General features: G+C 37.2%; 1 protein-coding gene across 4 annotated transcripts in view; it reads right to left on the bottom strand.

Moving 5' to 3' along the window:
- Positions 1-14,088, bottom strand: part of arhgap29b (Rho GTPase activating protein 29b) — a 35,203-nt gene that overhangs the window by 4,176 nt on the left and 16,939 nt on the right. For 2 of the 4 annotated variants that reach the window (XM_058750971.1, XM_058750962.1), the window contains exons 4-16: positions 11,358-11,454; positions 8,766-8,838; positions 7,644-7,698; positions 6,623-6,778; positions 6,473-6,537; positions 5,806-5,916; positions 5,635-5,715; positions 5,382-5,549; positions 4,842-4,979; positions 4,129-4,319; positions 3,606-3,778; positions 1,320-1,451; positions 358-456 (exon numbers count right to left, since the gene is read on the bottom strand). In XM_058750971.1, the coding sequence (XP_058606954.1) occupies positions 358-456; positions 1,320-1,451; positions 3,606-3,778; positions 4,129-4,319; positions 4,842-4,979; positions 5,382-5,549; positions 5,635-5,715; positions 5,806-5,916; positions 6,473-6,537; positions 6,623-6,778; positions 7,644-7,698; positions 8,766-8,838; positions 11,358-11,454 (1,539 nt within the window). Of the gene's footprint in view, positions 1-357; positions 457-1,319; positions 1,452-3,605; positions 3,779-4,128; positions 4,320-4,841; positions 4,980-5,381; positions 5,550-5,634; positions 5,716-5,805; positions 5,917-6,472; positions 6,538-6,622; positions 6,779-7,643; positions 7,699-8,765; positions 8,839-11,357; positions 11,455-12,108; positions 12,390-12,414; positions 14,047-14,088 lie in introns of those variants that run through there. The other 2 variants (XM_058750990.1, XM_058750980.1) reach the window with 2 other exon arrangements.

Below are 14,088 nucleotides of genomic sequence, written 5' to 3' on the forward strand. Positions count from 1 at the left end.
AAGAGTCTTAAATGTGAGTTGGGATGGGAATTGACTCTTGCATTCCTATTTAATTAATGGTTCTTTTGAGGAAGCATGGCCTTCTCTCCAGTTCCTCAAATGCATTTCCCTACTTTTAACATTTGTTTACATTCAGCAATTATTATGGAGATGTAACACTTTAGGTGGAGAGACAGGAACTGCCACTTGTGGCATTTTGCCCATGTCAACACCCAGCCCATCTGCGCAGCTGCACTGAAAGCAAAAACATGGGTGCGAGCAATTCAGCACTTGCATAATAAACACAAATCTGTGGTGTCACCACACATCTATGAACACAGACACTCACAATCACACTATTCAGTCAGTACTACCAACCATTATCTAATGGTGAGGGAGGTTCCCTCTCATCCAGGTCATCTGCAGAAGACATGGTACCAGTTGAGGGAGTTCTGGGAAGCCTGCGTTTGAAATCCCCTGTAAAACGAACACATACATAAACACACATTAGATACTTCCGTCCTGCAGAGCACTTCTCCATCCTGTCCACTGAGAACTAGGTCAACCATTTTACAAGCAAAACTAACAAACGTGCCTAAACTAGCAATATTTTTAGAGGAAACTCTTTTTTGGATTAAACACGTTGCACTCGACAATAAGAATGGCTGATGCAACTGGCCAGAGTAAAACATTTAAGGACATCTGAAAAACTTGCCTGATTAGGCCAGTGCTGACATTCTCATGTCCTAACAATCTGTTGATCACATTCATGTTTTTATGCCTGCTTTTTCTTTGATGTTGTGAACATTTTTGTTTTGTACATTCTGTTCAAGTCTGCTAATGTAAATATGTTACTATCTAGCTAGCTGGCTAATGTAGAGGAGTCTTCGTGGGATGCATGATTTATAGCTGTCACAACATCTGTAGAATTTCCAGTAATTACTGCACATAATAAATTATGTTTAAAGTTGTTTAATAAAAAATATATTTTAAAACTTGTTAATGTTGGCAAATAAAATACAGCAGTAGTAGTATATTGTTTAATGCCAGCACAGAAGGCTATTTTTGGCAAGAACAATAGAACAATCAAATAATATAGAAATATATAGAAAATAATCTAGAATAAAAAACATAGAAAATAAACACTGATATAACCCAGGGGTCAACTGATACTGAAAAGACATCAAATTGACGTCAAGAAAGAAGTCTGACTTTGATTTGATGTAAATTGAACATCAAACATATTGGCCTACGTATACATTAAACCAATTTCGGTGTGGGATTAACTTCCTATTGTGAAATGCGTTGCAGGATGCTATGTGTTGACACAGAAAAAGTACCTGGACTAGCTGTGGGGGAGTCCATTGAGCGAGACTCACTGCTTCCTCCGGCACTCTCTGAGTCACTGCACATTCCTCCTCCACCAGCACTACTTGAGCTCCAGGCCCGCTGGGAGCCCTGCGTCCTTAACACTACAACACACAGAATTAACCTCAGAATTACCTTTCGTCTTTCATCTAGGAAATCTCTATTCCTAAAACTGAGGGAGAAAATCCTGCGTGTGTTAGGACTTAGGAGAATCAGTCTGTCTACATGTTTCATTCAGTTCAGAGTTCTCATCTCCCAAAAACATGAGAATTTTGCTTATGAGCTTGATTTTTGTCATCTAGTCTGGATGCTGCATTAAATGTGAGCTCAGGCTATAATCCAGCAGCCTGATGATGTCACAGCACAGGGGCTTTTTGGAAGCCGAGGGCCGATCTGGGTCTTGGGCCTTAATCCTGACTGCTGGCAGCTTTTGTCCAAGCTGTGGATGGCCAACGCTGGGTAAAAACCCACAGTGGACACGTCAAGCTATAAAACTAATAAGCTGTTCAGGATGCTGAAGCTTGCCAAACATATGTGCCTAATAGTGCCAAACATCTCAGGATCTTGTTTAAGTGGGAAGAAAATAAATGTCTGGGAGTTTTAGAGTCTAACAAATGCAGGTTATAGGGGCCTATGATTTCTGTGATGCAGAAAATGTAGACAGAATTGCGGAATCCAGTCATTAAAAACAGAACTGAATAACGCAGAATGTCACGGAATTTGCCAAATTTTGGATGGATGCATCAAAAGTAGGTAAACTACACTTAAATCAAAACGTGATATGGACTAGTGTCTGTGAATATTAAGCCGCAAAAATACTATTTAAATATGAATCCTCCATGTTCTGTGTGAATGAATGGCACAGACGCGCGGTTTTGTTTACTACACACATACTGAAGCGCGTGTGATGCTCGCAGTGTTTTCAGCCTCTGCTGCCTCAATATATGGGGACATGAACACTGAAACAATTTCTGAGAGTCACTTCATGAGCATTTCACCATTTCTTTTTAGTAAAACTATCGTCATACACAAACAGAAACCATTTTCAGCATGGAGACACAAATGACATACCCAAAATAAAAAGGTTCCTGCATGAGTCTTTCTTACTAGATACATAATCAACATATGTTCACAAAGTTTACTGTTCAAGAATCAGAATTACTCAGACTGTTATGATAATAAAGATATGTAAGCTCAAACATAAAAACAACAATAAAAATATTAAAAACATTTTTTAAATGTATAAAAAAAAATGTTGCTTGTAGGATATGATTTTAGAAACACAATGAAGCTAAAGCCACAAGCCTACTAATGCTTCATTTTAAATTTCAGAACATAATCTCTAAAACTGTGAATTTTATGAAACATTTTCTAAGACCATGTCATGTGTGTTTTTAGAGAAGGCTAATAAAATTGATTTATGACCCCTGTAAGAAGTGTTTATTACGTTTGAAATATGGATATTTTTCTAACAAAAACGCATGGATTTGCTACAGGAGGCCTTTATTCACCCTCCGGAGTCATGTGAGGCATGTTTTATTATGGATGCGCGCGCTTTATTTAATGTCTTTTGGACTGTGGAACAGAAACACCCGCTGACTGCAATGATAGAGCTTAGAAGAGCCAGGACAATTTTTCATATAACTCCGATTGGATTCATCTGAAAGAAGAAAGTATACACCAAGGATGCCTCGAGGGTGAGTAAAACACAGGCTAATTTTCATTTTTGGGTGAACTAACCCTTTAAAACATTATTTTTAAAGGAATATTTACCAGAGAAATTATTTACCAGAATTTATTTATCAGAAAAATGTAAATACACAACACACTATTTCTGAAAAAAAAAAAGAATACATCAAATAATAATAAATTATTAAATAATTATTTAAATACATAATTTTTAAATCAATTAAGTAAAGATGCTTTTGATTATTAATATTTAATTAAACCATTAAAATGGAATCCAAAAAATTAATAGAAAACAGAATTTGGTAAAAAAATAAAACTGAATTTGAGAAAAAAAATAATAATTCACAGGGCCTTAAAAATGTAATTTTGTTAAACTTTTAATAAATTGCTGTTTAATATTCTAAGTTTCATGATTTTAATTAATTAGACATGCTTTCTGATGAATAACATTTAATTTAAATCCAAACAATGGAAGTAGGGGAAGTCATTATTGCTTTTAGTGCAACAGTAACTGATCATTTTAAACCTACAAATTTTAGTTGCCAGACTAGATCCTTAGCGACTCTTACCTTGCATGTCTAAACTGCTATTGGACCGCCTCTCTGCGATCTTGGCCTTGCAGGGTTGTACGATACCCTCAACCCCATCTATGCTGTTGTTATCTGCAGAAGTTACAGAGCCTTGCGACAGGTTCCCATGGGATGAGCGGGTGCTGCTCTGAGACCTCTTATGAGGGGACATTCTAGAAAGGAAAGTCACTTGTTAAAACATGCTTTATTAAAATACTGCAGGCAAAACAGTCTGAGCAAAATCTCTGCTGGTTGTAAAATGGATTACTCAACAGGAAAACGTGAGATTTGAATGCACTGTAAAGACAGGTGATAGCACTGGCCAGTATGTTTGTACGTGGGTGTGATTCAGAGGTCAAGCTGAAAAGCAGAGTTTTACACGGGGCAGCGATTATGGACTGCAGAACTTCTGGATAAACAACACGCTATCACAGACCGTTGTTTCGTTCATCATTCTTCCTGAGGAAGATGCAAACAATGCAGCCTCTCTCTGGCCTGCACGGAAACTTGAGTGTGGACTTACCCCATTTTTGAGGAAGCTGTGATGTCCTGAGACAGAGACTCCAGCCACACACGCTCTTTAGGCAGGCTGCACACAAACTCAGAGTAGCGCTGGCCTGGCTCATACTTTTTGGCCTGTTCACTTAGAGCTTGGTAGTTGACTGACAGAGGCTGGGTCTGAGCCTGCTGCATCTGGAACCAGTTCACGGTCACCTGCGAGAGTTTTTGAGAATAGTCAGTATGCAATAATGGTATTTATTTTCATGGAGAAGGTCAAATGTTTGGGGTCAGTAAGATTTTTTTTTTTTCAGCAAGAATGCATTAAATTGATATAAAGTGACAGTGAATATAATTAAAATGTTACAAAAGATTTGTAATTTAAATAATAGCTGTTCTTTTGAAATTTATATCATGGTTTCCAAATAATATTAAGCAGCACAACTGTTTCCAGCATTAATAATAATAATAATAATAGTAAATGTTTCTTGAGCTGCAAATAGGCATATTTGAAGGATCATGTGACACTGAAGACTGGATTAATGGCTGCTGAAAATTCAACTTTGCCATCACAGGAATAAATTACATTTTTAAATATACTAAATTGAAAACAGTTATTTTAAACTGTAATAATATTTTAAAATTTTACTGTATTTTTGATTCAAAAACATTGAAAAATCTTACAGACCCAAAAACTTTTGAACTGTACTGTAGTGTTGTTGTGACGTGGATACAGACCGCTTTGAGGGTCAGGTCACACTGGAAGACCAGCTTCCGAATTTGAGCGAGGATCTCACTCTTAGCGTTTGACAGGCTGACCTTCTTCGCCTCTAGATCGGCCACACAGGCTTTATACTGCTCCTGCGCTTCCTGAGCCTAAATTCACCACAAAAACAGACAATCAGCCAAACAAAACAAAAGCATAGTGATTTTCCTAGCCTGTTTTAAGCTAAAGTGTGTAATTTCCGTGCCGCTAGTGGAACCAAACAGGACTGCAAAAATGTTTCATTTTGCTCACATTTGCTAAGGTGCGATGCTATGCAGTTGCTGGGTGTCTGGGTTGTAATAGCAACAGTAATGTTTAGATTATATGGCCTGATTTTCAGACAGTACATCAGACGTTAAGGAATATCAAACAAATTCCCGCAAACTCTGTTTCTCTCATCACCACTTTGATGCCCAATAAACAAGGTCAATAAACTCAAGGGTGTGTTTGTTTGTGCAGTCTGTGACCCTGTTGGAGTTGAATTTAGAGTTATAGTGCAGTTTCTGCAGTACCTTCTGTAGGGCCTCTTCCTCCACCCTCCGTTTTTTCTCCAGAGTCCTGCCTCCTGCTGTTGGCTGCTCCTCCTCGGTGCGGCTGGTGGAGCTGCGTGCCTTCTCGTACTCCTCCCTCTTCTGCACCTTCAGCAGCCGAGCCTTCTTCAAAGCGCTCTCAGCCTCGCTCTGAAAACATGTGGGTTATTAAGCACTACCGGTCGTGAAGAAACATTAGTGATAAAATTCAAAGAATTCAAATAATCACATATACCATTTTCTTTAGTTCTCTTTGCCATTGTTCCTTTATTTCTTTCCTCTGCCTGTCCAGATCGTTCTTGCGGGCCAGCAGTGGCTGTTGGTATAATGAGAATTTTGTGGAATTAAAGGAACTTATTTGTTAAATAGTTAGTTACAAGTGTACGGCAGATATAACTCATCATACCTGTATGAATTTGTTGGTTTGTAGAGCTGCAGCTGTTTGGAGCAGAACCTGATTGTACTCAATCTCATTTTTAAAGGCAGAGACATAAATATCCCGGAACGGCATAAAGTCCTTTAGATAAAGAAACACAGTCACACAATAATGTCACTTAAAGGCCTAAACTCAAATACACTACCATTCAAAAACTTGAGGATTGGTAAGATTTTTTTTTTATGATTTTGAAAGAAGGCTGAATTTTTATTTATTTATTTATTTTATATCAAAAATACATTAAAAAGAGCAATATTGTGAAATATTACTGAAATTCAAAATAACTATTTTCTATTTTAATATATTCTAAAATGTATTCCTATTCATCCTTGTGATGGCAAAATACTCTAGTCTTCAGTGTCAAATGAATCTCCAGAAATAATTTGGTGCATTTCTTCTTTTTTTTATTGTTGTTGAAAAGAGTTGTGCTGCTTAATATTTTTATGGAAACCATGAAAAAAAATTCAGGATTTGTTTTTAAATTAGAAAGATCAAAAGAACAGTATTTATTTGAAATAGGAATACATTATAAATGTCTTTACTCTCACTTTTAATTCATTTTACGTCCTTGTGAAATAAAAGTACTAATTTCTTTCAAACTATTTCCCCAAAAATTATCAAAACAAAAGACCATCACCTGCTGACTTGCCACTGCCTTTGCAGATTCTGCCATCTTGGCAAAGCTTTTGGCACATTCCATGTCTGTCAAATACAGAGACACCAAATGAAACACTGAAGTTCAACAATTGAGACAAAACAAAAGATCAGGCTTTAAGAATGGACTGACCCAGGCTGAGGCGTTTCTCCACCCAGGCCAGCACGTCTTTGGTGTATTTGGACCAGGCCTTGGCATAGAGCAAAGCCGACTCTACTCCACTGTCATTCTTCAGCAGAAGAAGGTCCACCTGCTCCACAGTGGACAGCTCTGGGGACAGAGCAGGATCTAGAAACACACACAGAACACCGCACATAAACACACATCCAAAAATTACACAAATGCTCCACACTGTTTAAAAAGATTGCTGAAAATGCATAGAGGTACCCTTTGAAGACATTTATATTTCCTCAACCATGTCTCTCCGCTCTCTAAAACTGTCATTTAAAATCTACTTTTATATGTTACCGCCCTACAGGGTTTATAGGCCAACAGTTACAAGGCAAATTTTACAAGTCATCTTTATTAAAGGCAGCGACAGCCCTGAAATGGGTGGCAAACTTGCTTTTAAGAGGAATAAATACTCTCCACCATCCCCTTGACTTAAAAGAAAAAGAGGTCTTTCTAAAACTGACACTAATCTGTGGTAGCATTAGATGTATGTACAGTACGATTTATTGCATGGCATGAGCGTGTGAGATCATCTCGTAAAATCTGTGCTTAACCTTTGTCAAATGCACTGACACGCAACTCAGCTGCGCCGAATCCAAGCACCCCACCCAATAAGCCACATGTGGTTCCCATTCCTCACTCAAACGTCCAAAAAACCCCCAAAGAATGTCAACCATTTGGCAAACAAGAAGAATGTTAGACTATATGAAAAACAACACAAGTGTGAAGGTACAGGGTGTGTACAGCTCTCTTGTCGATTATGACCTATGTCAGTACATCTCATCGGTCTCTCTGCTAGAACAACACCTTTCATGTGTGGTTTGTTTAACTAGAAAACTTTGTTGAAGTTTGTATTACTGTTGCTCTGAGGGACATAAAATATGTGATGAGATAGATTCTTTTCAACACCTCTTTGTGCTTTGTGATGAAAACCTTGATAGAAGGAGGCAAGACAAAGGAGAAGGTAAGGAAATCCATTTACCTGCCAGATCATTTTGATTGCAGCCTCCTGAATCTTCAGAGAGGTTTTCAAAAGACTAGAGGAGAAAAAGAGAAAGGCGTTTCACACGGGATGAGAAGTTTGATTACAGAGGTGAGGGATGAAAAGGTGCTTCTTTTGAGTGCTTCTCTTTTATCTTGTCTCTCAATTTCTCAGTTAATCAAACCTTGCTCTTTAAATCACAGGGGCCAGCCAGGTTTCATTATTTTCAAAAGCAGACTTCTCAACTTAAAGGGATAGTTCACCAAAAAAATCAAATGCCTCACACTGGTTCTAAAAACATGTTATCTATTTATTCTGTGGAACACAAAAATATAGAATGACGGTTCATAGTAACCACATCTGTCAAGTGCCAATAAGGACATAAAAATCATACACATGCCATAAAACTAGTCCATACAACTACTCACTTATTTTATTCAGCGAGGACACATTACATTGATCAAAAGTGACCTTAAAGACATGTATAATTTTACAAAAGGTTTCTATTTCAAATAGATGATGTTTGATCTTTCTATTCATCAAAGAATCCTGAAAAAATTGTATCACAGTTTTCTCAAAAATATTAAGCATAAAAATATTAAATATTAATATATTAATATTAAGCACCATTTATATAGACGTTTCTTGAGCACCAAACCACAGGAATAAATGTCATTTAAAAAAAAAAAAACGCAGCCTTGGTGAGCATAAGATACTTCTGTCAATTTTTTTTTTTTTTACAACATTTCAAATCTTACTGACACCAAACTTTTGGATGGTAATGTATTTCAAGTCTTCTGAAGCCATTTGATACTGTTGTTTATAAACAGAGAATACTGGCTTAAATGTCAGTCTGCTTTTCACATAAAGCTATTGTATGGCTCCAGAAGACATGGAGCACAGCATACAACTTTAATGGTGCTTTATATATTGGCAGACGTGGTCACTATGAACTGTTGTTGTATGGAAAAGAGCTGTGTGAAGAGCAAAACTATCCTTTTGTGTTCTACTGAACAAATAGCACACAGGTTAGGAACAACATGAGGATCAGTAAATAATGATTTTTTTTTAAATAAACTCTTTTTTCAAGGAACTTTTAAGGCAATGGAGGTGATTACTTACACGACTTCTTCTGGCTTGGGGGTACCCCAACCTGGAGCCACTGTCCACATCTCCCATAAGGAAGTCAGACACTCTGAAATGGAAAAGTAAGACAAGTCACTGCTGGTACACTGCACATAACATAACTTGAACATACATACGTTTACAAGTTTACTATATTATGGTGCTATTTTTCATCCCAAATAGATCAAGAATGTGAGCAGTATTAAGGGTTAGTTGATCCAAAAATGAAAATTCTGTCATCATTTACTCAACCTCACATCATTCCTAACCTGCAAGACTTCATCTTCAAACCACAAATTAAGGTATTTTTAATATTCTCTGATCATTTTGTATAACAACTTGAAAGCACATCAAATATGGTAAACAGAATGTCAAATTTACTTGCTTGACACGTAAGAACCAATAAGATTTGTTCTCGCATTTCACACAAGCCTGGTTAAGCTTCCGCTGACCATGTTTGATGTGCTCTATGTAGGGGTGGGCGATATGGCAAAAATATCATATCACGATTTTATCACGATTCTTTGTCATGTTGGTTTTACTACTTTGTCTGAGCAGTACAGCCAAACTAATTTCCCTATTATAAAGTCAAGGTAACAAAATAAAAAAAAAGAATGGTGGATATTTAGGCCAAAGTGGGCGAAGATAAAAATCTTTGTCATTATTTTATATTTGTTATTAAAAAATAAGAACAAAGATACACATTACAAATACACATAATATACAAATAAAACAAACAGTGCTTTATTTTCTTGTACAATAGGCATATTTAGCTGGATCATTCAAGAAATTGAATGAAAAAATATAACAATAACACACTATATTGATTGATTCCTATTAAAGTAACTGTATTATTATTATTTTTTTCAGTCAAGAGTAGCGAGTTTTTTTTTTTTTTTCTCTCTTTGTGTTTTGTTGTTTTAACATTAAAGAATACAAATTCTGTCATCTGTCTGTCAATTCTGGCATAGTGTTTTATTTTTATACCATCATTTACTCAAAATTAGTTTTAAACCTGAATGAGTTTCTTTCTTCTGCTGAAAAAAAATGCTTTTTTGGTAACACTTTACAATAAGGTGTCATTTATTAACATTATGTAATGTATTAACTAACATGAACAAACAATGAACAATGCATTTATTACAATATTTATTAATCTTTGTTAATGTTAGTTTATGAAAATACAGTTGTTCATTGTTTATTCATGTTAGTTCACAGTGCATTAACTAACGTTAACAAACACAACTTGTGATTTTAATAATGCATTAGTAAATGCTGAAATTAACGTTAACTAAGATTAATAAATTCTGTAGAAGTATTGTTCATTCTTAGTTCATGTTTACTAATGTTGTTAACTAATGAACCTTATTGTAAAGTGTTACCGCTTTTTTGAAGAATGTGGAAAACCAAACTGGTCCACAGTGACTTCCATAGTATTTTTTTTTTTGTCCTACTATCAAAGTCAAAGTGGACCAGCAACTGTTTGGTTACCCACGCTCTTCAAAATATCTTCTTTTGTGTTCAGCACTGGAAAGAAATTAATACAGGTTTGGGACAACACGTGAGTGAGTAAATAATGACAGGAATGGAATTTTTGGGTGAACTTATTTCTTTAATTACAGTCGGCTGCATGTTTAGTACTGTCCTTTTAAGTTTAAGACCTGCACGCATCTAATAAACAGGCCCGTATCCATTTCTCTCTCAACTGTTTACTTTCATTTTAGACATAACCTGTCTATATGTAAACCTTGTGTGTTTTGACAGTATTAGCTCAAAAGATAACTTAGTTCAGTAATCAGGCGCTGTTAGACAGGCTTTCTAGTGCACGCACTTCAGGTGTAACATTACGGGCTCAAAAAAAGGCACGTCGGACCAGCGCGCGAATTAAAAGCTTAACCGGCAAGGCATTAAAACACAAGCAAATTATGTACTTTTGTGATTGCGAATAAGTGCAGTGTTTCGTGAGTGTAACTCTACCGCTGAGTTAACACTGATGTGAATGTATGTTGCGCTGTACAGTATATTGATACGGTGGCGCCAGAACTGTAATTGACAGAATGTGCGCTGTAGCACGATACTACGATATTTCTTCAAAAGCAGATCGTGGAGACATTTTTATCGTCCACGATCAAAAATCGTCACATCGCACACACCTAGCTCTATGTATGTGTGTTGATCGATGTTTATACGTGAATTAACGGCTAAATTAAATCTGTTCATCATATATGATAAATCATGTCTCTTTGGTGGACTTTTTTAAACCTGGATTTATATGGATTATGATGTCTTTTTTGAAGTGTCAAAGTTGTGGTTGTGTGGACTTTCAAGGGAAGTACAGAAATCCCCAAGATTTATGTTTTGAGAATGAAAGAGACTTACGGGTTTGGAATGGCATGAGGATGAGTAATTGAATTTAAGTAACATTGCAACATGACACAAGTACATTTCATCAGCATTAAGAGAGTGACAACAGGATGCACAGCTGACGTATTCTGTAAAACTGGCCATGGAAAATAAAAGTAAGTCTGTACAGATGAAGAGCTTTCAGAATATACATATGACTACAGAAGGGAAGTCAATGGTACTCACACATTGCCAAAGGTGAATGCCAAAGTATCGATCGATGTGTGTATCTCGCCAAATATTGTGTCTTTGTTTTCTTTATTGACTTCCTTGACGTTCACGCCTGTGGGAAGTGATAAACCACATGAGAAGTGTGACCAAATGGCACAAAAGTCTGCAACAAAATTACAATTCTTAATAGATGATGATCAGCAGTAGAGGTGTAGACCTAAAGGTCACTGTGTTCGTGGAAATATGAATCACTCAACAGTGGACCACCACAGCTATCGAGGACTGATTAGTAACTACACTCTCGGATAATATAGAATTCATTCATTCCACATGAGAGTAATTTTAGACCGCTGTATAGTCAGACTCGTTCTGAACAATGAACAAGAAAAGGAACCTCTACAGGTTCTTCCTTAATTAGTGTAATGCTGCTTTGTTATCAGGTAGTGCTTCCCTTGAGTACAAAACAAATGCTGAATAGTTTGCATGTAAATAAATCAACAGATGCCTTTCTTCATAAACTAATTTCATTGTTTCAAAAATGTCTTGAGCTGATACAAGAGAAATTAACATCCTACTGATGTTAAATCTTAATTTAAAAAATCAGATATGTGACAGACAACAAGTAACGACTCCGAGAGACTATGAAACTTGCATTTACCAAGAGCTTCCTGTCTGCTAGCTGAGCCTCCCCTTTACAGGAAACACTGACAAAGCTTGAACTCTCAAAACATTCAGAGGACGTTCAAATAACTTTCGCCCAACTTACCAACTCCTTTAACTTGCACTTGCAGTCATATCCAGGTTCGTTATGGTAAAGCATAGATTAACGACAGGCAAAACCTGCCCAGAACTTCAGGAACTAATGCCACAGCCTAGTTCACAATGATTCAATGAAGCTTGACTTCCACTTTTCCCCCTCACATACAAGAAAAAGTGACGAGGCCAAAAAAAACCAACATCATCTGTAGTTTCCAGTTCCGCATGGGCGACTTTTTTGGTTTGATGTTACTCAAAACACAGCGACTGTCCACAGAGATGGGAATCCCCACCCTCAAATGCCACCCATACTCACAGCTACGAAGTGAGCAGAGGAGACGGCACTGAAGACGAGAGCGTGAGAGGTGCGTGGCTCCTGGTGCATGCCTCTCTGCTTCTGAATGCAGGCGGGCGGCTCAGTGGCCCCTGCAATGGAACGCTGACTTCTTCCTCAGGACATCCTGCAGTTCCACAACAATGCTTCCACTTCTGCCCCCTTCACAGCTCAAATACGGGAATGGCTACATTCAGAAAGCAGTTCTCTCAAAGAAAAACCCCCGAAAGCATTTTCTGCATCAATGTGAACTGTTTTTCTGAAAATAGCTAAGAATGATTCTTACCATATACTGGCAAAGTAACACATGCAGGTATCACTTTATCAGGTACAATGCGTCATAAGATGGGATAAAATACCTGAGATAACACAGTCTCCTCCAGATCAGAAGAAAAGACAAAAATACAGCGAGTCAGATGCCACTGACTCACTCTAGACAAGGGCGGGGGAAGAAAGAATTTCAATAACTTGAGACACTTGACACTTTTATTGCTGCGCCCCTGAGAGATTCTTCAGCAAAACTATGCAGCATTTTAAAAAACTGCACGGACTGAGCATGAATGGGGGGAAATATGTGCATCTGATTTCCTGAAGTTCATAACATTCCATCAGGAGAAAGACCGACGGCTGACATGGACGTAGAGTGTTAAATGCAAGCGTGAGTGGGAAGCACATGCTGGAATGTCGGTCTTACAGGTAACTTGAGGCAGGTATCTGAGGCGACTGGCCTTTCTTCTCAGCTTTCCCATTCAAACATAAAAGGCGAAGGCCTGAATCATGTCAGAAAAAGACAATCAGATTATTTTCCTCTGTTAAAGACTTCCCTTTGACAGAAACAATGACGAGTCTGGCCCTTTAAGGGACACATGGGAGCTCAGAGGGGTCACTGGCCCTCTAGTGGTTAAGGATGATACTCTAGTGACCACTTAAATCAATGCTGCCAAAGTGAAAACACAATGTTGTAAACAACTGGAAATTATGTGGATAACCAATAAGAAACACATTCACTCTGTCCGTGTAGCACAGAAATCATCTACTCCCTCTTTCGCAGCCGCAATCTGGATTGCAAACTGCACCAATGTACCACATGGACATTCCTGTGCTGCACTAGCCAGAAGAATTACCCTGTTATTTTAGACTTGGAAAACAAATATAATGCTATGAAACTTTAGAGTATATTTCACAATGCACTTTGTTTTATATATTACATAACCATGCAGTAATGTCTTTCTATTGTTTTTTACACGAAAGCAGTTTTTCTTCATTCTTGAAGTTGATAGATGCAAAACATAAGATTACATTATTCATAATCATAACACATGAATAAGAAGTCTGCCATCAATACAAACACACAACTCCACATTATATAACATTTGAGCTAAAAACTAGTTAAAACATTTGTCTTGATGCATTAAGCCACATTAAGCATTATCTCCTTTTGATTAATGCAACATGCAAAGTTTTTCTTCTTTTTAGAGATGATCTAAATATCTGTGGCTTGAAACAGATGAAACATGTCTGTTTTGCAGATCTATGAATGTTTTGCCTTCCACACCATGTAACTGAAAACTATTAATACATACACAAACAATGGACTTTTTTTTTAAAAAGACAAGATCAAATCTAATCTGTTGATTCTGAAGTGGGGCGGAGCAG

Source organism: Onychostoma macrolepis, chromosome 02, assembly GCF_012432095.1.
Source record: "Onychostoma macrolepis isolate SWU-2019 chromosome 02, ASM1243209v1, whole genome shotgun sequence".
NCBI lineage: Eukaryota > Metazoa > Chordata > Actinopteri > Cypriniformes > Cyprinidae > Onychostoma > Onychostoma macrolepis.